This window comes from Neovison vison, chromosome 10, assembly GCF_020171115.1.
Source record: "Neovison vison isolate M4711 chromosome 10, ASM_NN_V1, whole genome shotgun sequence".
NCBI lineage: Eukaryota > Metazoa > Chordata > Mammalia > Carnivora > Mustelidae > Neogale > Neogale vison.
In genome coordinates, this window is record NC_058100.1 from 3,140,045 (window position 1) to 3,160,977 (window position 20,933).

Below are 20,933 nucleotides of genomic sequence, written 5' to 3' on the forward strand. Positions count from 1 at the left end.
GGGCGTTGCAGGAGGGGAGGTGTCGCAGGACTGGCTCTCAGCTGCACTGCTGGGGGGGCAGGTACACTCAGGCTTGTGGGGGGCGATGCCTGGGGAGTTCAGTGGTTCTCAGCCCTGGCTGCCCATTAGGATTGCCTGGGGAGATATTTAAAAATACCAGAGCTTGGGGCTTTGCCCTAGAACAAGCAGTCTTTGGAAGCGAGGCCAAGGCCCCGGTGTTCTGAAAAAGTTTCTCAGGAGATTATGATCTGCAGCTGGTGTTGAGGACCGGGGCCTGGAGTTGGGGTCTTCAGCTCTGGAATCAGGGATGTCGAGTGGCTCATGTGGAGGGGATTCTGGAGAAGTGTGTTTGCTACGTATGAATGGAGCTGGTAAGGACTTGAGATGAAAGAAAAGTGGGAAGAAAGTTAAGGGACTTGGTGAGACAGATGGGGTGACTGCTTCAGCTGTTGAGGCACTGGAGAAATTGGGTTCCTCTGCTGCTAGGGCTTCGAGGTAATAACGAGATAACTTCTGATAACCGAGTCCCCCTAACACTAAGAATCACCATCAAACCTGAACTGAAGCTGGAGGAAGGTGGGTAAGAAGCTCTAAGCTTAGAATATTCTCTTCCCTCACTTCTGGGTTTTTTCTTCTTAACATTATCCTAAATAACCATCACCATGGGCCTCTCTTCCATGCACCTTTAAGCAGAGTAAGAAAGAGAAAAGGCAGTCTCACTGATACACCAAGAACATCTCTACCTCAGGGCCTTTGCACTGGCTGTTGCCACCTACCTGCTCTTTTTCCCCTTCAGGTACCTGAATCCCTCAGTTCCTTCAGGTCCCTGCTCAAATGGTGCTTTGGCAGAGCACTTTTCCCTTATTACTCTTGTCTCTCACAGCATCTACCGCAGCGTGGTATACTTTATATACATTTGTATAGAGAGAGGCAGTAAGAACTCCTCTTCCTCCCCTCCAGAATGGAACAGGAGGAAAGAGGGACTTATCCTCTTTAAAAATTTTTTTTCATTGTTGTATCTCCAAGGCCTAGAATTGTGAGTGCAGCACAAGCAGACACTAAAGAAATATCTGTGGAATGCATGATTAATGAGCGCGCAAATGAAAAGCCCTTATGTGTCCGCGCTGTGTGCGGCTGGTGTGCGGCTGGTGTGGGGCTGTGCGAACGTGTTTGTGATTACATTCCTCCTTCTCCGGCTGCCTCCGGCTCTCTCCTCTTAAGCCGCGCGCTTGCCTGTGCACACGTGTGTTCGCACGTGTGAAGGACCCCCGGGTCTGTGCACCGCATGCTTCTGAACAGGAGCTCGTGTGCGTCTCCGCCCGCGTACCTGCGTCCTCCGGATGCGCGCAGGGTCTGGACCATCCACCGCCCCCCCCCGCCCCCCCGCCCCGTGTCAGATTCCGCGGAGGAACAGCCTCTCGCCGGCAGGGGGCACCAGAGAGCCGCGCGCCCGACCGCGAGAATCCTCGGCGGGGAGTGTTAGGGACCCCGGAGACCGAGGAGCGGGTGGCGGTAGAGACCTCTCTAGACCAGCGGAGTCCTGCGAAGTTGTGCAAGTCTGTGATTTCTCCTCCGCTCATCCCCCGCGACTCCAGGCACCCCCAGCGACAGCGTGAGCAGACGCATCTGGTCCGCGTGGGGAGGGGGCCCGGTGGCCCAGCTGGGCTCTTAGGAAGGGGCAGACCCCGGCCATGCTCTCGCTGCACTCGCCGGGAACTCCCTCCCGTCCCAGTGCCCGCACCTCTCAACCCCACAGGATCTCAAACTCCTCCGCGCTTAGAGATCCTCCGGTGGCCGCCCTCCCCTTGGCCCTGCCCAGCAGCGGAGTTGGCTACTTTCTCCTCCTGGACGGTACCACCCAGGATGAACAAAGGCAGGAGGCCAGGGCTCCCCTTCCCGGCGGGCTGAGGGCTGCGACAGCTGGCCTGGCCCCACTGTGTGGCCCGGGCAGGGGCTCCAGGCGGCTCGGAGAAGCCTCTGGCAGTGCCCAGCTCCGGATTTTGTAGGTGGGGAGAGTCCCGCATCGCATCCCCGCCCCAGCGTTCAGTCATCCACCTAGAATTCCCAATTTCGGGAATCTAGGGGTTAGATTCTGGGTGTGGGATTAACAAGAAAAAAAAGAAAAAAGAAAAACAGGGATTTTGTGCTTTTTGACTCCAAGACCCACCACCTGCCCACCGCGCCCCCCAGCCCCCGCCCCCCACCCCCGCCAACACGCACAGGAGCTCTCCCGCTGCCTCCCCATCCCCGCCATGCCCCGGCCCAGGGGCAGGTCCTCGCCCCGCCGCCCCCTCGGCAGCGCGGGCCCCAAGCTGCATGTGACGGGCGGGGCGCGTGGCCGCTCCTTGGTCCCCCCGGGTCCCGCGCCGCGGGCATCTCAGTCCGGCGAGGGGTGTGCGTGCGCGCCGGGGGCCCGAGGGCCGAGGGAGGGCTGGGGGAGGAGACGTCAGGAGGGGCGGGGAGGGAGGGAGGGGAGGGGAGGGCCCGGAGGAGCGGAGAGCGGAAGAGCCCCGGAGAGCGCGAGCTGGGCGAGCGGCAGCACCGGGCGGGAGAGGGCCGGGCCGGGGCGAGGGCGGGACCGCGGGGGCCGGGGCGGCCGGGAGGGCGGGGGCCGCGGCTGGGGGCCGAGAGCGCAGGAGAGCGCAGGGCAGGGAAGTGAGTTTGTGCGCGCGGGGGTGCGCGCGTGCGAGTGTGTGTGCGCGTGTGCACGCGCGTGTGCAGGGCCGGGGGCGGGCTCCGGCCCCGCTCCCTCCTCCCGCCCGCGCCCCGCGCTCCGTCGCCAACTCGGGGCCCCGGCGCGGCGGGCGGCGGGCAGCATGCTGAGCCTCCTCGTCTGGATCCTCACTCTCTCGGACACTTTCTCCCAAGGTAAGCCCGGCCGCCTGCCCTCGCCGCCCCTCCGGGCAGGCAGCCCGCACCCCGGGCGCGGGCCCGACTTTCCCGCGGATGCGCCCAAGTTGTCCCCGGCCGCGAGCGCGGGGGTCGGGCCGTCGCGGGACCCGAACGCGCCCACGGCGCCCCCCGGAGCCTCGGGCAGCCTCCCCGCTGCTGCCCGCCGAGGCCTGGAGTCCGCACGCCCGGGTCCTGCGGGAGGGGGGACGCGAGGGTGGTGAGGGCTGCGAGGACGGTGGGATTTCGGGTTCGGGGTGGGAGGTGCGCGGAAAGCTGGGGACCCGGTCCCGAAGATCCCGCGGAGGGAATCCCGGCTCCAGCCCGGGCCCTGCTGGGGGCGGGGGGCGCTCCCTCCCGCCTGGGCCGCCCCCTCTGGAAACGGGGAGGGCGGCCTGGGGGCCTCTGGCGGGACCGCTGCTCGCGGAGGCGCCGGCTGGGGAGTGGACTTCCACAGGCAGCTTCGGGCCGGCTGGATATTCAGGGGGGGCACTTGGAGGGGGGGTTCACATTCCGCTTGGGGGCCGGAAAGTGTGGATGTCGGGGGGGGGCGTATTTGGAACTGGCAGGGGAGAAGCTGGGAGATGAGGGAGCGGTTGAGAGAGATGAGGACGTTAGTGTCTCCTGAGGCTGGGGGGTGGGGAGCTGGGGAGACCGAGGGCCCAGGCTTCAGCCAGCCCCGGGCTCCGTGGGTGTGCATTCTCGTCTCCTGGGTCTCACTCGAGGGAAGAGTTAATCCTGCCGAGCTAGCCACCCCCTTCCAAAAATGGAGCTGACACACAAACACCAAAAAACAGTCATAGACACGGAGACAGACGACTCACCTCCTGAGACAGATATACCCACAAGCATCCCCAAACGGAGACAGACACATACACACAAAGGCACTGACACCCCCAGGAACACAGACTCCTCCCCCGCGTCGGCTTGCACGTTCATGCACCCAAACACATCAAAACTCACCCAGACACAGGGCATGGATGCAGGCGGGCATTTACAAGGACGTGACACACACACACACACACACACACACACAGTGAAACCCTTCTACGGAGACCAACCCTCCAGCAAACAAAGAAACTTGAGCAGACGTTCATATAGGCAGACACCTATGGAGGTGGACAGACTGCATCATGGAGGAGGTGGTCTCCTTTTCTGTGGAGGGGAATCTGGTGGAGGGAAGTCTGCTTGGGTAGAACACCCTCAGACATTGCCCTGTTCTGAATTCCCCTCCCTTCCGGGCCTGGGGAGTGTGTGTGTGTGTGTGTGTGTGTGTGTGTGTTTAGGGGTGGTGTGTTGTGTTGGACCCCCTCCTCTCCTTACCAGGCCCCTCCCCAGCTCTCAAGGCAAAGCCTGGTTGAGTTGGTGGGGGGCTGGTCTTGATCTTTCTTTCCTGGAAAGGCACCCAAGCCCCTAACACAAGCTTAAGATCTGGGAAGGGTGTGCATCCCGTGTGAGTGGGGTGGGAGGCGGTGCTGGGGAAGGAGGCCTGGCCCCGGGGTTGGCAGGCCAAGCAGCAGCTTGGCAGAAAGTTGGGAAGAGGACGCAAGTTCTGACTTTGTTCGTCTGGCTGTTGGGGGGGAGGGGGGGCGCTGGGTCATTATCAGCGTGTGTTGGGGGCAAGCTTAGGTCTGTCCCTTTCCTGGAGCCCTGGCATGTCAGCAGTATGGAACAAAATGAGCTTCAAGGAACAAAAGCTGCAGTTAGCAAACAGGAGAGACATGCGGATTGAATCTGGAGCAGAAACGGTCAGAAGGAGAGGAGTGTGCTGTGTGTTGTCCTCCCTTTGGGAAGGGGGAGGGTCGGTCAGCCAGGCTTCCACCTCCCGGCCTCCCAAGGGGCTGAGAGCAAGACCAGAGACCCGAAGGAGTGTGCAAAGTATTTGGGTGGGGGAGGGGTGCCAAAGGAAAGGAAGGGGGGAAGATGGACGGGGAGGGGAGGAAAGAGGAAGTCCCTGCCAAGGTTCCTGGGAGGGACTGGGAAGCCGGCAGGGACAGAAGGAGCAGGGACCTAGGGAGGCTGGGAGACTCACAGGGTGGGTGACCTCTCCTTGGCCTCCATCCTTAGAAAAAGAGAGTTTCAGGTCGGACTAGGGTAGTGGGAGAGGAAAAGGGGGAGGGGGTGTGGCAGCGGGGTGGGGGGGGAGCTGTTGGTGGGGAGAAGGGGAGAAGGTGGCAGAAGGCAGTCAAGTTGAGGGGGGCAGAGGGAAGGGGGAAAGAGAGATTCAGCCCAGGCAGAGAAATAAAAATCGCGTTTTAAAGAATTTCAATGGGCTTCATCAATCTTCATTTTTCACTAAATAATTTTCTGTATCTTATCTAAATGAAAACCATTATCCTTCCCCCCGTTTCCATCATGCGCCGGCTCCTCAGACTGATTGCGCCGAAAATTGAAATATTTATTCATTTTCTGGGAGATTTTCTCTCTCCCCAGTCTCTGGGAGGAGAAATTGAAAAAGAAAGATTATAGCTAATCAGAGCAATGTGGGATGACAGGCTGGCTCAGGGCGGGAGCTGCCTCGGGGGGATGGAGCCGGGGGGTAGGGGAAAATCTGTCCCTCCAGCCCCCAGAGGTCCCCAGCGACCCCTGCCACGGCTTAGCTGGGGTGAGGAGCCCAAGGAAGAGTCAAGAACCTCCTAAATTCCCAGGACTCGGCTGCCTGAGTACAGCTCCGTCGTGGCTGAGAAGAGCAGTGTGGAGGGACCAGTAGTGGGGGGCCAGCTCTCTCCTCCCCTTTGCACACGGGCTGCAGATGCCCCCCACCCCAACCCCTGCCGCCCAGCCTAGAGCAGGCCTGGAGGCTGGGGAAGAGGCTGGGAGACATGGCAGGGATCAGGAGGGCAGGTCGCCCTCTGACCTTGCCTGGGCTCCAGCTTCCCCTCAGAGCTGAAGGGAGCCCGAGCTCGCTGCTCGGGGCATTACTCTCAGGCCCCAGAGGATCTCGGATCCCAAGGAGGAGGCCTGGAGGCCTTTGCTCCTACCTTAGGCTGGTTATCAGGCTGCGGGCCTGGGGGTGTCTGGCTCTGCCTTGGGTTCTCCGGTGAGGTGGGGACCAGGAAACCAGCACTGTCTGGCTCTCACCCTTCGCCTTGAGAGCCAGAGCCCTGACCTCTGACGGAAGCTCCTCTGGCCTCAGTACCGTGGGGGACCAGGTCTTCGTTTCTCCTCCACCCCCTCAGTCTCTGACACCAGTGCGACGCGCTCGGTGAGTGCCCTTGACTCTGATCAACTGATTGGTTTGATGCAAGCGCTAGAGTGTGGGAAAGGCCCCAGGCTAGTCCATCCCTGGTGACATCCCCTCGGTCACTTGGTAGACGTGTCATGTCAGCTTGAGCGAGGCAGGCGCCTTCTCTGGGCCTCACTCTGCTTGCCTGGACAGCGAGGATAGAAATCGTACTTCCCAGGGTTGCGATGGCCATGAAATGCGCTGGGTGCCGAGTGCATGGACTGGTGTCCGGCACGGGACGGGGGCCCGGCCGTGCTTGCTCTCAGGATCTGGGGCTGCCCGGGGAGGGCGGCAGGCCGCGGTCTGTGTCCTCTTGCGGCTGCTCCGTCCTCGCCCTCCGGCTGCTCTGTGTCTCGTCCTGGCCTTCAGCACCTCCTCGGGGACCTCTCCTGGAGATCACGGGGTCTTGGCAGACCCAGGAGGGAAACTGAGCAGCCCCTGTGGGCTGGAGAGCTCAGGAGCTCTGGGGCTGGGAGGAAAGCAGAGTGGAAGAGGCTGGCATTCCGGGGAGAAGGATGCGGGGCTCTTGTGGGCAGTGAGGAGGGGATGCTGGCCTGAGGTGGCTGCCTTCCTGAGGCTGGAAATAACACAGATCATTTATGGAGCCCTAGTGCTAACTACTTCTTATCGCATTAGCTAGTTTAATCTGTGCGACGGGCCCCAAGATCAGCTCTGTAATTGTCCCCTTTCATGGATGAGGAATTGAGTTTTAGACAGGTTAAATATCTCACTGGTAGTTGTGGAAACCAGCGGACCTCAAGCGGACCCTCCCCTTACCCCATGCCCCCACCTGCCCTGTCCAGGGACCCCACGTGCCCCCAGGAACTGATGCCTGACTGGGACAGATCTTTCCTGGTCCAGAGTGGGATGGGAACTAGGGAGAAAAGGGAGTGAGCAGCATCCCATAAAGGTAAACTCGTTCACATTTTTTTTTTTAAAGATTTTATTTATTTATTTGACGGACAGAGATCACAAGTAGGCAGAGAGGCAGGCAGAGAGAGAGGAGGAAACAGGCTCCCTGCTGAACAGAGAGCCTGATGCGGGGCTCCATCCGAGGACCCTGAGATTATGACCTGAGCCGAAGGCAGAGGCTCAACCCACTGAGCTACCCAGGCACCCCTCATTCACATGTTCAAAACAATCCTTTATTCCACATCTCTGTCTTTCTACATTTTTTTTTAGCATTGGATGGTTTTTCTTGGATGGTGCTCCATGCTCCGAAGTGGCTTTTCTTTAAAAGACTGTGCTTGGCAAATAGGAACGGTTGCAACCCTGCGTTTGTGTCTAATATCGAACACGGACTTACAGGCCCCTGAACCGCACATTTGGGAATTGCACGCAAGGCTGACTTCGGGAGCAGCCAGAGCAGACAGAGGCAGGACTTGAGCATGGGGCGGTGGGTCACTTCCAAGCCAGGCCCTTCCTGACAGACAGAGAGGCTGGGGGCTCGGGCAGCCTGTTCTAGAGATGCTCCGCCTGGTCACGCGTGGGCGAGGAGTGCTCGCGGGAGGTGGATTCCACACCCAAACAGCAGATTGCTTTATATTGAATTCCTACTGTGTGCTTCCCGCATTCCTACTATGTGCTTTTCATACCATCCCCTATCCCTTTTAATGGCCTTGTGAAGTAAATCCTTCCTCCTCATTTTATAGATAAGGAACCCAAAGCTGAATTTAATTGACTTGCTCAAGGCCGTACCTGGGGTGTTAGATCCCAAATTAAAACTGGCTTCGTGCGGCCGCACAGCCTACCCTCTGCCAGGCACCTCCAGGATGGGCGCGTGCCCGGGCGTCCCGCCTCCCGAGGAGCTGAGGCAGCCTTGGAGGGGAGAAGCGGCCTCCTTGTCCTGCCCACAGTGGCGGGCGGGCTGCTCCTGGTGCCCGGGCTGCGTCCCTCTCCCTGCCCCACTTGTTTTACTCAGAGCGGGTGGGAGCTTCCTGCTCCGTCTATGAGCAGAAGCAGGTTTGTGATGCGTCAACCCCGCTTCTTCCTACCCCGTAGAGTCTCTGTCTGTGTATTTGTGTGGGGCCTTGCAGTTTCAGCCTGCCGACCTGTTCCATCTCATCTAAGAGAGGCAGACGGCCGCCTACGGTACAGCCAGGGTAGTGCCCGTCTCTCCATTGAGGAGATGAGCCAACGGGCCGTAAGCGCTGAAATGACCTGTGAAGGGTAGCGGCAGGGCTGGACGGAAGGGCTGGGGGCCAATTCCTTAATCTCCAATTTCTGGGGGTCTTTGGTGCCCGGGTGGGGAACTCCCTCCCCCTGCATCGGCAGCCGAGAGAGCCCCGCCCCTTCCTGACCTCCCAGCCCTGCGTGGTTTCCTCCCGGTTCCTCCAGCAGGTCTTACGGGGCAGTCTGTTGGAGGAGGCTCTGGTCTGGAAGGGCCTGGGGGCATGGGGCTGGGTGGTCCGCAGGGGAGGGGAAGACCCAGCCATGTCTTTGGTCCTGAAACATGAGGCCAGGGCAAGGCAGGAAAGAAAATGGGCTCACTACAAGTGACGGACACGGTCGTTCATGAGTGTGGAGGCCCCGCTGGGTGTTTCGTGTGTATTAGTGACTAACTTAGTATGGACAGCCGCCCCGGACAGGCAGGAGTTGCTGTCCTCGTGGCGTGGTTGCAAGGCCCAAAGAAGAGAAGCAGCTTGTCAGCAAGGAAGCAGCCGGTCCGTGCCAGAGGCAGGGCTGGGACACGGTTGGGGCGGGGGCTGGAGGTGACTCTCCGAAGAAAGCCCCCTGGGCCAGCCCCTCACCTCTTCTGCTGCCGCACAGAAGCGTGTGGACGCAGGCCCCGCACTCCAAGTGTGCGTCTGCCACACGTGTGCACGCTGTCCTCACCGACACCTACGCGCACTCACCTCGCCTGCCCTCACGCGCATTGTCACACCCCGTGTCTCCCCCGGCACGTCCGTTCGGCAGAGCTTGGGTGTGCCGTGCTGCCGCGGGTCAGGGTGGCTGGCCACGTCCGGCCAGGGCGCCGTCCTGAGCCTTCAGAGGCACCGCTGCTCGTCTGGTCCCGTGTATCGCCTGTGAGAGACGCACACACTGCCGGCAAGGTTAAGGGAGTCAGAACCCGGTGGCTCCCCTTCTGCGGCCCGGGCGCTCCGTGCTGCAGCCCAAGCCCTTACAGCTGCCTGCCCGGCTCCCAGATCCCGCACCCCGATTCGGTCCCCGGCACACCCAGGAGGAAGGCGGCTCTGGCTCCGGGACCTCAGGGACGTCACGTTTTGTTTCTTCTCCCGTCCTGCTTCTCTCCCTCCATCGGCTCCTGAAGCTCCCAGTCCCTCCCTCCATGTTTAATTTCTCCAGCAACTTTTATTCACCTCTGTAGTCTCTGGGGGCTGATGCCTCATTCCTTTCTGCCCTTCCTGAGCCCATTTAACAAAATTGGGATCCTATTGAAATAAATGGGCCTTGCAGCCAACCACCCTCCTCAGAATGAAGGGTCTTAAATCCAGGGGTGGAAATCTCTAGCACTCCCTAGAAAATTCCCCTACCCAGTGCTGGGCTCTCCCCGAAGGCAGCACAGCCTGGATTTTGAGACAGAGGAGGGACAGCAGAAGCCCACGTCAGGTGCTCTGTGCCTGCAGGGCTGGTTCCCCCCTCCCCCCGCTCCCCCCAAGCCAAGTGAGGCACGTAGCTCCTTCTGGTCCGGGCTGTGGGATGCTGTTCTCTGCCCCCATCTCCTCCTGAAGCCCTGTGAGGAGCGAGTGCACGCCCCGGAAGGCGTGTGGGAGGAGCGGGCACTCTGGCCCTGTGTCCTGTGCCTCCTGTGGGCCAGACATCTCTGTTGCAGACCAGCAGAACCCTCTCCCTGCCCTGCGGAGTCTCACTCAGGATTTAAGTGTCAGTCACTTAGCTTCAGGAGGCCTCCTTCCTCAGGGAAAATGGAAAATGGGGAGAATTAACTTTTTTTTTCCAAATCGGCAAATGTGTATTACTGTATCCAACACATCCTGGTAGGTGTTGTGCAAAAATGTTTTTAGCAGTGACACGCCACTGGGGTCTGTCCCCTCCAAGAAGCTAAGATGTGCGCGCGGCAGGATCCCCCGTACCACCGGGCAGGACGCTGCCGTGCCGGGAGTGCGGCGTTCAGCGCAGAGCTGGAGTGACCCGCCAGGGGACTTGGCGTGGGCCGAAGAGGCCAGGAAGGGCTTCGGGGAGGAAGTGGGTCTGAGGATGGACAGGACGTGCGTGTGGCAGGAAGAGGAGAGCGTTACCCGACCCGCGGGACTTCCGGAGCCAAGGTGTGGCTGCCGAACGCAGGGGTCCACAGAGCCTGGCTGCAGGGGGAGATTGTGTTGGGGGAAACGGGCAAGGGGACTCAGAGCAGACCGGGACCAGCCCTGGAAGGGCTTGAGAAGCCAGCCCAGCGACTGTCCTGTCGGAAGTGTGGCCCCAGGGCCTCCTGTTGTTTGAGTCTGATCCCTACTTGACTCCTCACCGAAATGTGCTCTTCTCTTACCCTCGTTGTGGGCAGGGGCGGCCACGGAGATTTGCAGCCCTTCAGTTAAACAACAAGGTGAAGTAGATAGTCAGGTTTGACGGAGCAAAAAACCCAAGAGAGATACCAGTTCTCCCTGGGAAGTCTCAGACCTGTGAGCTGGGTTGGGGATCCCCTGAGATGATGAACAGAGTCCTCAGGTTTAACACAAAGGTGTGTGGGGGCCGAACGCCGTGGAGGGATCCCAGAGCCGAGCACTGTCAGGGCCTGATCCTAGGCGCCTTGTGCCCGTTCCCCGGGAGCCTTGGTGGGGGCTTCCCAGAGTCTAGGGAGACCCTCTGATTGCATCTGAGGGCCAGTCTGGACTTAATCCCTGTGGGGTGACTTCAGGGCTGTGCTGGCCATCGATACGTGTGTGTGTGTGTGTGTGTGTGTGTGTGTGTGGCTCGAAAGCTCCCTCTCTCCAGTGGAAACCTTTGAAGAAGGCTCCTGCCAGTGGGGTGGGAGCCTGTGTCCCCCTGAGCAGGTGTTCTTGTTTGAAGGGCTGGGCTGGGTCTGGCTCTCTTCTAGGCACCGGGGATGGGAAGGGAAGTGAAGTGTGGTGGCGGTCCCTGGGGCACACGCTCTCAGTCCCTGGACAAACATGGACAGTCCTATAGGATCAAGGTTGTGAGGGAGGAATGTGAAAAATGCTGAGGTCTAACAGTGGCCGCCTGGGAGGCTGGGAGCCCGGCTGGGGGAGGGGACGTCCACAGATGTGCGGCTCAGGGGCTGCGGCCGGAGCCCTGGGAATGCAGTGCTGTGCTGGTGAAGATGGTCGGCTCTGGACAATCCCCGATTGTGCCCCCTGCTCCGGACGGAAGGAGCCCAGGAATCCGAAGGAGTGAGCCGAGGTCCCTCCCAAGGATTATGATTTCCAGGAACAAAGGCTGTTTCTCTAAAGCCCACTTGCCCCAAATCTCCTCACCCCCTGGTCCAGCAGCCTCCTCCCCACCCCCACCCAATGGAGCTCATCTCTAAATTAACTTTGTCCTTGTAATCAGCTTAGCGGAGTTTTCCTCCCTCCTTCCCCGGTTCTCCGAGGAACAGCCTGGGGCCCTGCTCGCTCCATTACCCAGCATTGTCAAGCCAGGAGGAGCTTTGAACGGCTTCTTCCCAGTCGATTCGCTTAACCGGGAGGTTATTACGAGGAAAGGAGCTGAGATGGGCAGATGGGGGCGGAGAGGGGGACCTCAGAGGGGACGAAGGCATTTTCAGAGGAGCAGAAACCCAGGGGTGGACAGGCTGGCGGGTGGAGACCCTGAGAGAAGTTGAGGTTTCGCCCCGTCGGTGCCCTCATTCTCCAGAAGGACTTTCATCAGGACTCCTGGGTTTTAATCCCAAGCCCCAAGCCATTGGCCTGCCTCTCTGTGCCTGCGACCCAGCCTCCCAGGAATCTGCCAGCTGCCCACACTAGGACGGGGTGCCCCCCACCCCCGCTCTCCCAGCACACGCATGTGGCCTGGGCTGCTGCCCCTGCTGCTGTCAGCTGCTCTGGGCGACGCGGATCCTGCCCTCCTGTGCCTATCACCCCGCACACATCTGGGAGGTCGCCTCTCGCCAGGCAGTGGGTGAAGTGGGAATGCAAACTCATTTTAATGTCAGTTTGAGCCAAATATAATTAGAAAGGAAAATCTGACTTTGCAAAAAAAAACAACTAATGCATTGCAAAGCCAAGTTGAAATGACTTCAGGATTATCTGCACCACTGCCGCTCTCCATTTATGCAGAAAATGGAGCGCGGGGGCCGCAGCGCCTGTACCTACGGGATTTAGTGTGTGCATGGAGCCTTGCTCTTACTCCAGGGCCAGGTCACGGAGACTGGGCCCTTGCAACACAACCCTGGAATTGGGTGACCCCTGGAGGGCCCTGGGGCTTCCTTACCAGCAGGTCTGTGGGACCAAACCGCCTGGCGGGAGCCTCAGTTTTCTGGTCCGTGAAATGGGGGCAGTAGTAGCTACCTAAGTGGGGGGGAATGTGTATCAAGGATCTGAATCCAGAACACAGTAGATAGTCAATAAGTCATAGTTAGTATTAATATGGCCTAGTGCCTGCTTCTCGCAGTTCCCAGTCTGGCGGATGTGCGGGGGAGCAAAGAAGTCCTCGTCCGAATGCAGACAAGAGTCTGGGTTCGCTGCCAAGGGAGGTGAACCGTGTTGCGGGTAATTCCTGAGGCTGTGGTCTCAGGGCACAGTGTGGAGGGAGCTCTGAGGCGGCTGTGGAGCCTAGCGGAGAACACCCTGGTTCGGGTCCGTGACCTCCGTTTCCGCATCTGCGGAGTGGAGCCGGACCTCTTGTCGGCCTGGAAAAGCATCCTCAGCCCAGGGTGCGGGAAGTGTGACCGCCCTAACCCCTGTCTCTCTGGACGCTTTCACCTCCGTGCGCTGTGGCAACACTTCTCAGATCCCGCGTGCTTCCGAGACACCCGGGGTCTGGAGAAAGTGTGGATTCTGAGTGAGAAGGTCTGGGGCAGATGAGATGCCGCCTTGGCACTGGACTCCAGGCTGCCGCTGGTGCCGCTGGGTCCAGGACCACACTTGCACGTGTTAGAGCATCCTTCCCCTGGGGAGACAGGCCTTCCACGTTCTAGCGAGAGGCCCCAGAGAATAGAACCCACGTGACCAAAGTCACTTGTCAGCTTGCTCAGTTGTATAACGGAGCCTGGGCGGGTCCCTGATCCCAAAGCTTTCTCGATGTACTTGTTGTGGGGCAGGAGAGGGGCAGTGTCTGCCCATGCTCCCTGCGTCGTGGAGACTGACCCGCCTGGGCCCCGTTCTGCGCTTCGCCAGGCCCCAGCCCTCCTGCCTCACCGCCCGGTCTTCACCAGCACGGCAGCTGCCAGGTGCAGAATTGGAAAGCAACCAGCCAGGGGCACCTGGGGGGCTCAGTGGGTGAAGCCTCTGCCTTCGGCTCAGGTCACGGTCTCAGGGTCCTGGGATCGAGCCCCGCTTCGGGCTCTCTGCTCGGCACAGAGTCTGCTTCCTCCTCTCTCTCTGCCCCTCTGCCGGCTTGCGATCTCTCTCTGTCAAATAAATAAATAAAATCTTGAAAAGAAAAGAAAAGCAACCAGCCAGGGCATTGGTGGGGACCCGTCCCTGCTTGAGCCGGTGGGTCATTCCCACTCTGTTTTGTTTGTTTGTTTGTTTGTTTATGAAAAAAGCTGTTATCCAGCTCTAGGTTGGGGAAGATGGTTTGACAGAGATCAACGGGGACCTTGACCCTGTTGGCTTTGGCTTGAATTTTGGGTTGTGAGCAAATGGTGTGATTTGGGAAGCAAGATGGGTCATGGGCTACCGTGAGGCATGGTCTAGGGGGCAGTGAGGACGTCTCTGGGCAGGTCCGTTTCTCAGGAGACCTGGTGGTTGTTGGGCCAACACGGCGAGCTGACACGCTCTCGGCCGCATGTCAGGATGCGTGTGCAGGGCTCCGGCTGTGTGCAGAAGGGTCTGCGGGCTGGAGAAGGGGGAACGTCTGCCCTCACAGTTCCATTGAGGCCTTGGGTGACGCTCAGGCCTTCTTTCTAGGGAACCCCAGCCAGCAGGGGAGCAGGGGTTCCCCCCGTTTCTCATTCATCCTCCACTCTCCCCCGGAGGATGCCGCACACTGAGGGCACGGGGACACCGCAAACCACCCACGTGAATCTGGGGGTTTCGGGGTAAATGGAGAAGGAGGTGGGGCTACCCTTGTGGAGTGAGGACCGGGAATGAAGATGGGGGGTGGGTAGGGGGTAAAGAGCCCGCACATCTTGGGACTCTCGAGATGCCGCTCTTCAGGCCGGGCTAACTTGACTTCACCAGGACCTCAGTGTCCTTTCGGGAGGAGAAGGGACACCCACTCCGCTCACTATCTCATGGCAAGGAAGCCCCACAAGTGGGAAGTCCCTCTTCGTGTCTGACCTGAACCTTCCTGCTCCCACGCGGACGGTGTCTCATTAGGGGCTGCAGCCGAGTCAACGTCCAGGGCTGTCCATGTGGGGGTCAGTTACGTCTTCCCCAGGACGTTCATCTTCTCGCTCGGAGTCAGAGCTCCTGGGGGAGAGAGAAGCCAGCCCAGGGAGGCCATCGGCGAGACCGCCTCTAAGGCCCCACGTGAGTCGAGCAGGTTGTCTCTTAAGGGCTCAGATTGGCTTTCCAGCAAAGCACCAAGCCTGGTCTCCCAGTGACCCCATTCAGGGCCAGAGCCCCCGTGCCCTGACCTGTCCGGGGTGCCCCTCCCAGAAGCTCAGAGCAGCAGGGGGCTGGAGGGCCCTGGTGTCCTTCCCACTGGCTCTGCCTGCGGCCTGGGGGCCCCTCCCTCCCCCTCCCCGGGGGCCAGGCTGAGGATGGCCCGAACGGTGGCTGGGCATGGGTGTGGAGGGAGGGGTGGAGGAGATGGCCAAGGGAGGCCGGCCCCCCAGGCAGGACCCGTTCCAGCTTCAGAGCATGAATACTTTCCTCTCGGCATCACACGGGGTGTCCCCAGTCCGGCCTTGCCTGTGTGGATCCTGAGGGACCTCCGCGCGGGCAGAGAAGGACGGATCTCGGATCAGCAGGGGTTTGAACCCCATCGTGCAGGTGCACGGGAGGAGACAGAAAGAGATGGGGTGCTGGAGGGACCGTGAGGGAGGCTCCCTGGAAGGGCAGCAGGGAGGGACAGGGAGACAGGACCGTGTGAGAAGGAAGCCAGGGAGATGGGCCCCTGGGTGGCAGCGGGGCTGGCGGGGCTCGGAGCTGCGGAGTCGCCTCGTCAGTTGTGAACGCTGAGGCGCTCGCACCAGCGGCTGACGGGCTCCCGCGGCACAGGCACCGGCGCCTCGGGAGGGGTGGGGGGCACGGCGGGTCCATGCCCTGCACGACGGACGGCGCGCCTGTGCTCCCGCTGGGAGGAGCCACCTGGGGCCAGGAGCCGGGCTCTCAGGACGTGGTGCTGGGGGTAGCCGCCCTCTTCCAAGCCAGCCCTCCCGGAAGGTCTGCCCGCGGCCTGGCACGGGGCGCTGTGCGCGGCCGACCTGGGGCAGCCGGCCCTGCCTCCTCCCGGCCCCCAGCCCGTGCTCCGGGCCCCTTCCTCCCGCGGTCCTTCCCTGTCTGCACGTCTGTCCCTCGGCGGGAGTGACGTGTGCCCTGCTCCTGAAGCATTTGGTGCTTGATAATTTGTGGATTATAGCTAACTCTCGATAAAGATTCCCTAATTGCTGGGCTCACCTCAGGTTCTATCATCAAAGCGAAGCCGCGAGGCCCCCTCTCGCCCTCCTTTCCTTTTTATTATCTCTTAATTAATCACTCTGGCTTTCACACTTAGCAGATAATTACAGTCTCCTGGGCACGCAGCTCATTTTCATAACCTCCTGCTCCAAGCCGGCAGCACAGGGGTGGGGGGAAGGGGAGAGAGATGCTGAGGAAGGGGGGCAGCGGTGGGGGGGGGATGGGATCTGGGGCAGCCGCGGGCACCACCTGGAGCCGTGGGAGCCGGGCTCTGGGCCCTGAGGAGGCGCTGGCCGGGTGGGGAGGCCGCGGTGCTCCCTGGGGAAGGCCTGCCTGCTCCCCGCCGCCTGCCTTCCCGAGCTGTGCGTGGCTGGGGCCATCGGCCCGCCCGGGAGCAGACAGACAGACAGGTTGCTGGGCAGAAAGCGAGGTGAGGAGCGGGATGTGGTCACAAGTGCAGTCCCTCCTGCCTGTGCTGGGACGAGGGGCCGGCGGGCTGGGAACCTGTCACTGTGATAGGCAAGAGCAGGCCAGGGCCACCAGCCAGGCGGGACCCGGGGCTGGGCCCACACGTTTATGTTTCAGGGAGCATAGGATGGGCACCGGGGTCTTAGCTCCGTCCCATGGGAATGACCAGACAAGGATGAGCATAAGGCCCAAACTGTTCACACCTGCCAGGTGCCCTTCCTCTGCAGGGGGACGGTGGGGGCTGAGGGAGGCCGCCCGGCCTCAGTCCTGGCATCACCGCAGGCCTCAGCCTTTCCCTGGGCTCCGCCCCAGCGAGAGGCAGAGGGGAGCCGTGTCCAGAGGGTGGGATCGTGGGGCTCAGACACCGAGGAGATGGCGAGGGCGGCACACGGGGCTGGGCTGGGCTGCAGCACATAGGGCGTCCGGCTGGGCCTCCTGCTGTCCCGCGGGCAGTGCTGGAGCAGGGGGCATCCCTCTTGCCCTCTCCATGTTCCTGACCTGGGCACAATGTGCTCGGTCTTCAGGATGAAATCAATTGGATTCTTCTCCCTTGTGTGTGTGTGTGTGTGTGTGTGTGTGTGATTAACTAGGTGTGAGACCTTGGGGTTGTCTGTAAACTGTCTGAGCCGCTGCTTCTCTGGGGAGTGGCAACCTTAAAGAACTCGCAGGCTGTCTAAGCGAGATGGCGTCGCTGGCCTGGGACAGGAGCTCGGAAGCGCCGGCCTTTCTGTCACCGTGGCTAGGAATGCCATCACCACAGCAGAGAGCACTTAGCCTGTGCCCAGGGAAGCTGCAGGAGACACCGTGCCACGTTTAGGAAGCTGGTGAGAGGGGAGGGTCCTTGCCTTCACCAGCTGCCCTCAGCTCCTTCTGGGGTGTGCGCGAAGCCTGACAGCCCAGGCCACTCTGGCCCCGGACGGGTTTTCTGTCTACGTATCAACCGTGTCCCCCTCCTTGGGGACCTCCGGGCCTCAGGCAGTCCGCGGCCCGCAGCAGAGCCCGTGGGCTCCAGGGTTACGCGTGGCGTGTCTCCCGCGGCTCCAACTTCTGACCCGGCCTTGGGCTTCCGGGGCACCACAATGGGAACATCTGTATCAAAGAGGAACGAGCACTGGCTTCCGAGTCCAGCTGTGGATGTTTGCCCTGTTTGTGACCTAGTGACCGGGGCCCGTTTTCTTATCGTAAAATGAGAAAGTTGATCTCCAGGATTCTTTCTGGCTTCATGGTTTTCCAAGTCCTGGCTGACCTGTGGGAGTTGACGGTCAGAGCTGTTTCTTCTTGAGGGAGGCGGGCCCAGGGTCTCCGATCTGGTTGGCAGAGGTGCTGGGTTCAGAGGGGCAGAGCTGGGGTACCCCGGGATGGCAGGGTGGAGCTGGGCAGAGGGGCAGGAAGCACGTATTTCCCACATTGTGGGATGCGGTTTGGACTTGGGGCAAGAAAATGGGTGTGACCCCCCCACGCCCATGCACAGTGTCCACTGTCCTGGGGATGGTCCAGCTGCTCTGGGAGGGTGAGGGGCCCCTGGACCGGGGCTGGGGTTCTCCTGGGCTCCTGGGCCCACGGAAGAGTTAGTTTCTCCCTGAAGAAACATGCTCGGGCTTCGCCCTCAACTTCGGCTTGGGTCTATGAAAAGATTTTGCAGAGTCTTGTGGGAACATAAACATTTGACAGATTTCTTTCCCTGAAAGCTATTTCTTCTCTTTTCTTTTTCTGGGAACTTTCGCCAGCGAGATCAAGGCCTCTCCGCCCTTCCCTCCTCCCTCCCTTCTGCCCGACTCAACCCTCCTCACCCCCCCAGTGAAAACAGACTGGTTTGGTGGGCACTGGGAACCCTCCCTGCAAACCGAGCCAGAGGAAAGGAGTGAAGCAAACAGCTCTCCCAGGAGGAGAAATTATAAGGAGGGAGGGAGAGAGAGGGAAAATAAGCAAATAGCATCAGCGGTGAAAAGTGAATTCCAGACATTTAAAATTCTTTTGGTTTTAATCATCTCAAAGCCCTACCAGAGCCGGGCTGTGGGGGAAGGGAGAAATGAAAACCAGGACCCGGACTGGGAGCCAGAGCACAGGGCCTGCAGCCCCCCCCCGCCCCGGCCTGGGCTTCTCCCTTCCCCATGTCCCGGCCCCCGGCCCGCACCTGACGCCCCCACATTCCAGGCTTCGCTGCACCGACTCCTCCGGGGCCTTCCTGACTTACCTCCCCTTTATCTCATTTCACAGACTCCACTTAAAGCACTGACCTTTCAGTTTTCCACTGGATTGCAAGTTCCCCAAGGCCCTGGATTATGTTTTGTTAAAAACAAAACAAAAATAACAAATAACAAACCCCAACCTCTTTCATAAGTCGTGCCTGGGCCTCCTCTGTGGTGAGGGTCAGGGCCCCCGGAGAAGCTTCTGGGCCTGTTTTCCTCCTCTGGGAACTGATTCGAGGAGACGGGCTGAGCCCGAGAGAGGCTCCAGAGCCTGGGGAGGCCTAGAGCGCCGCCGCGTGCCGGCCCCGTGCTCCCCTCCGTGCTGGCTGCAGGAGGCCTGGGCCGAGTCAGGGTCTGCCCGTGAGAGGCCTGGGTCGTGGGTCTGGCTTGCCCCCTCCTCCACGGGGGCTGCTCGGCAGGAACAGCAGCAGGGGAAGCCCCTGGACCCTGGGGTGTTGGAAGGGTGCCAAGTTCTTCCCTTTCCCTGGCCGGGAGACCGGGTGGGTCCTAAGGGCCGGGAGATGTGGGGCCCAAGTGAACCTGGGAGGAGGAGGAGGTGGCGGCGAAGGACGTTCTCTGAGCCTTGCCCTGAGCCCCCTCCTCCTAGTCTGGGTCTCTCCGGTGCTCAGCCACTTTCTTCTTTCTGAGCACCCCCAGCCCAGGCCTCCAATTCTGACTTCTCTATTTTTTCTTTTTATTTTAAGCAAGCTCCACGCCCATTGTAGGGCTTGAACTCGTGACCCCGGAGGTCAAGCGTTGCTCACTCCCCAGACCGGCTGGCCAGCCAGGTGCCCGAGTTCTCTAGTTCTTCATGCATGGGGACGCAGCTCTTGCCAGGCTCCTGACCACTAGCTGTTTCTCCGTCTGTCCCTCCAATTTTGACCCTTGAGTGTTGGGACATTTTTCCCATATGGGTCCCCACCCCTGTCCCCGGTGAGAAGGCAAACAGTGAGAGCTCGAGGGGACGTTGGAGCTGATCTCAGCCGGGGGCTGGGTGTCCTGGGTTTCTAGCGTCACTCTCCATGGGCCTGTCCTGTGGCTGTTCGGGGTTTATTTGGCTGTAAGACAGGGAGCGGGTGTGATGATGTCCGAGACCCCCCGCGGGCTCCTCAGCATCTGGGGTTCAGACAGCTCTGTCCGAGCCCAGGACCTGCTGCCTCCCAGCAGCTCAACCCTGTCGGGTCACTGCATCTCTAGACGTGTGCATCTGCCTTGTGGGGAGGGGGGTGGGACCGACCGCCTCCTGGCCCGTGTGGACGCTTGGCAAGGTATCTGGGACGCGTTCAGCCCGCGGTGTTTGTGAGCTCTTATTGTTAAATCGAATCCTGACATTCTGGATCTGTAGTCAGGATTCAGATTCCAGCGTCCTGTCCTTCCTGACTTTCCGTGTGACCTCGCACAAGTCCATTTCCCTTATGGTAGCCCTGAGCTCATAAAGCCTGTCGGCCCCTCTTGCTTGGAGTTGTGAGTTTAAGTTAATGCAAAGTCCTTGGGGACCAGGACCTCCGCTGTCTTGGAGAGACGATTAGGTGTCCCCCTGAGCCATGGGCATCCTGCCTCTCCAGGACTGGGGCTGGGGAAGGGGCAGCAGGGGATGGGAGAGTCACCCCAACAGCCGACTAGCAGGGAGCGGAGGGAGCTCCTGGCTTGGAAACACCGAGTCTGCTGCTGTAGGATGGCTGCAAGACCTGTCACGGCTCCGCCTCGGCGGCTTAGGTGGGTACCAGAGGGCCTGGGGCAGGGTCTCTGTCCCTTGCGTCCCACGGCCCCTTGCCCCATAACTTGGAGACTTCTCGGGTTTGAAACGGCTGATTTAATCCCACTCTGCAAGTTCGCGGTGAGACCCAGGGCTCCGGAGGGAAGGCGACCCCTGCCCTGAGCAGACTCGGCAGCCCGATTCCTGCCCCCACTGCCCCACACCCGGCCCCCAGCACACACCTCTCTCTCCACTTGCCCCCACTGCACAGACCAGGAGGTCCTCACTGGGGTGATGAGAGCAGGAGCCCACTGCTCACAGAGACTCCCCAGATGGGCCCGTGTCCCCCAGCCTTGGCCTGCCAATGCCCCCTCGGGGGCCTGCCCCTTCCATCCTGACAGCCTGGTATGAGGGGCAGCCTGGAGCCCCAAGGTCTGGGGAGAGCTAAGAGAGGAGGCAGGTGGAAGGAGGAAATGGGAGAAGACTGGACGATAAGGAAGCAGCTGGGTGGAGGGCGCAGGCGGAGGGGAAGGTGAAGGGGCGGGCGGGGCGAGCGAAACCTCATCCATCCCAGAGAGAAAGGGGAGGGAGGAGGGGGAGGAAGAGAGAGAGAAACCTCAACTTTTATTTAAAATCAGAGAGCAGTTGTACGCCTGGAGTCGTTGCCATGGCAACCGCAAAGAAAAGGAGACAGAGGCCCTGGCGAAGCCGTGAAAACCCAACAGGGGTAAATGTTTAAAGCCAGGAACAAAAACCATTCAGAGATAATTAAGTAACAGGCTGCAGGTTCCAGACTCCTGCCCATT

General features: G+C 60.5%; 1 protein-coding gene across 2 annotated transcripts in view; it reads left to right on the forward strand.

The window, feature by feature from the left end:
* Window positions 1-2,576: 2,576 nt before the first annotated feature.
* KIRREL1 (kirre like nephrin family adhesion molecule 1) overlaps window positions 2,577-20,933 on the forward strand; it is an 85,026-nt gene continuing 66,669 nt past the window's right edge. For both annotated transcript variants that reach the window (XM_044266648.1, XM_044266649.1), the window contains exon 1: window positions 2,577-2,868. In XM_044266648.1, coding sequence (XP_044122583.1) covers window positions 2,817-2,868 — 52 coding nt within the window. In that variant the 5' untranslated portion in view covers window positions 2,577-2,816. The remainder of the gene's footprint in view (window positions 2,869-20,933) is intronic.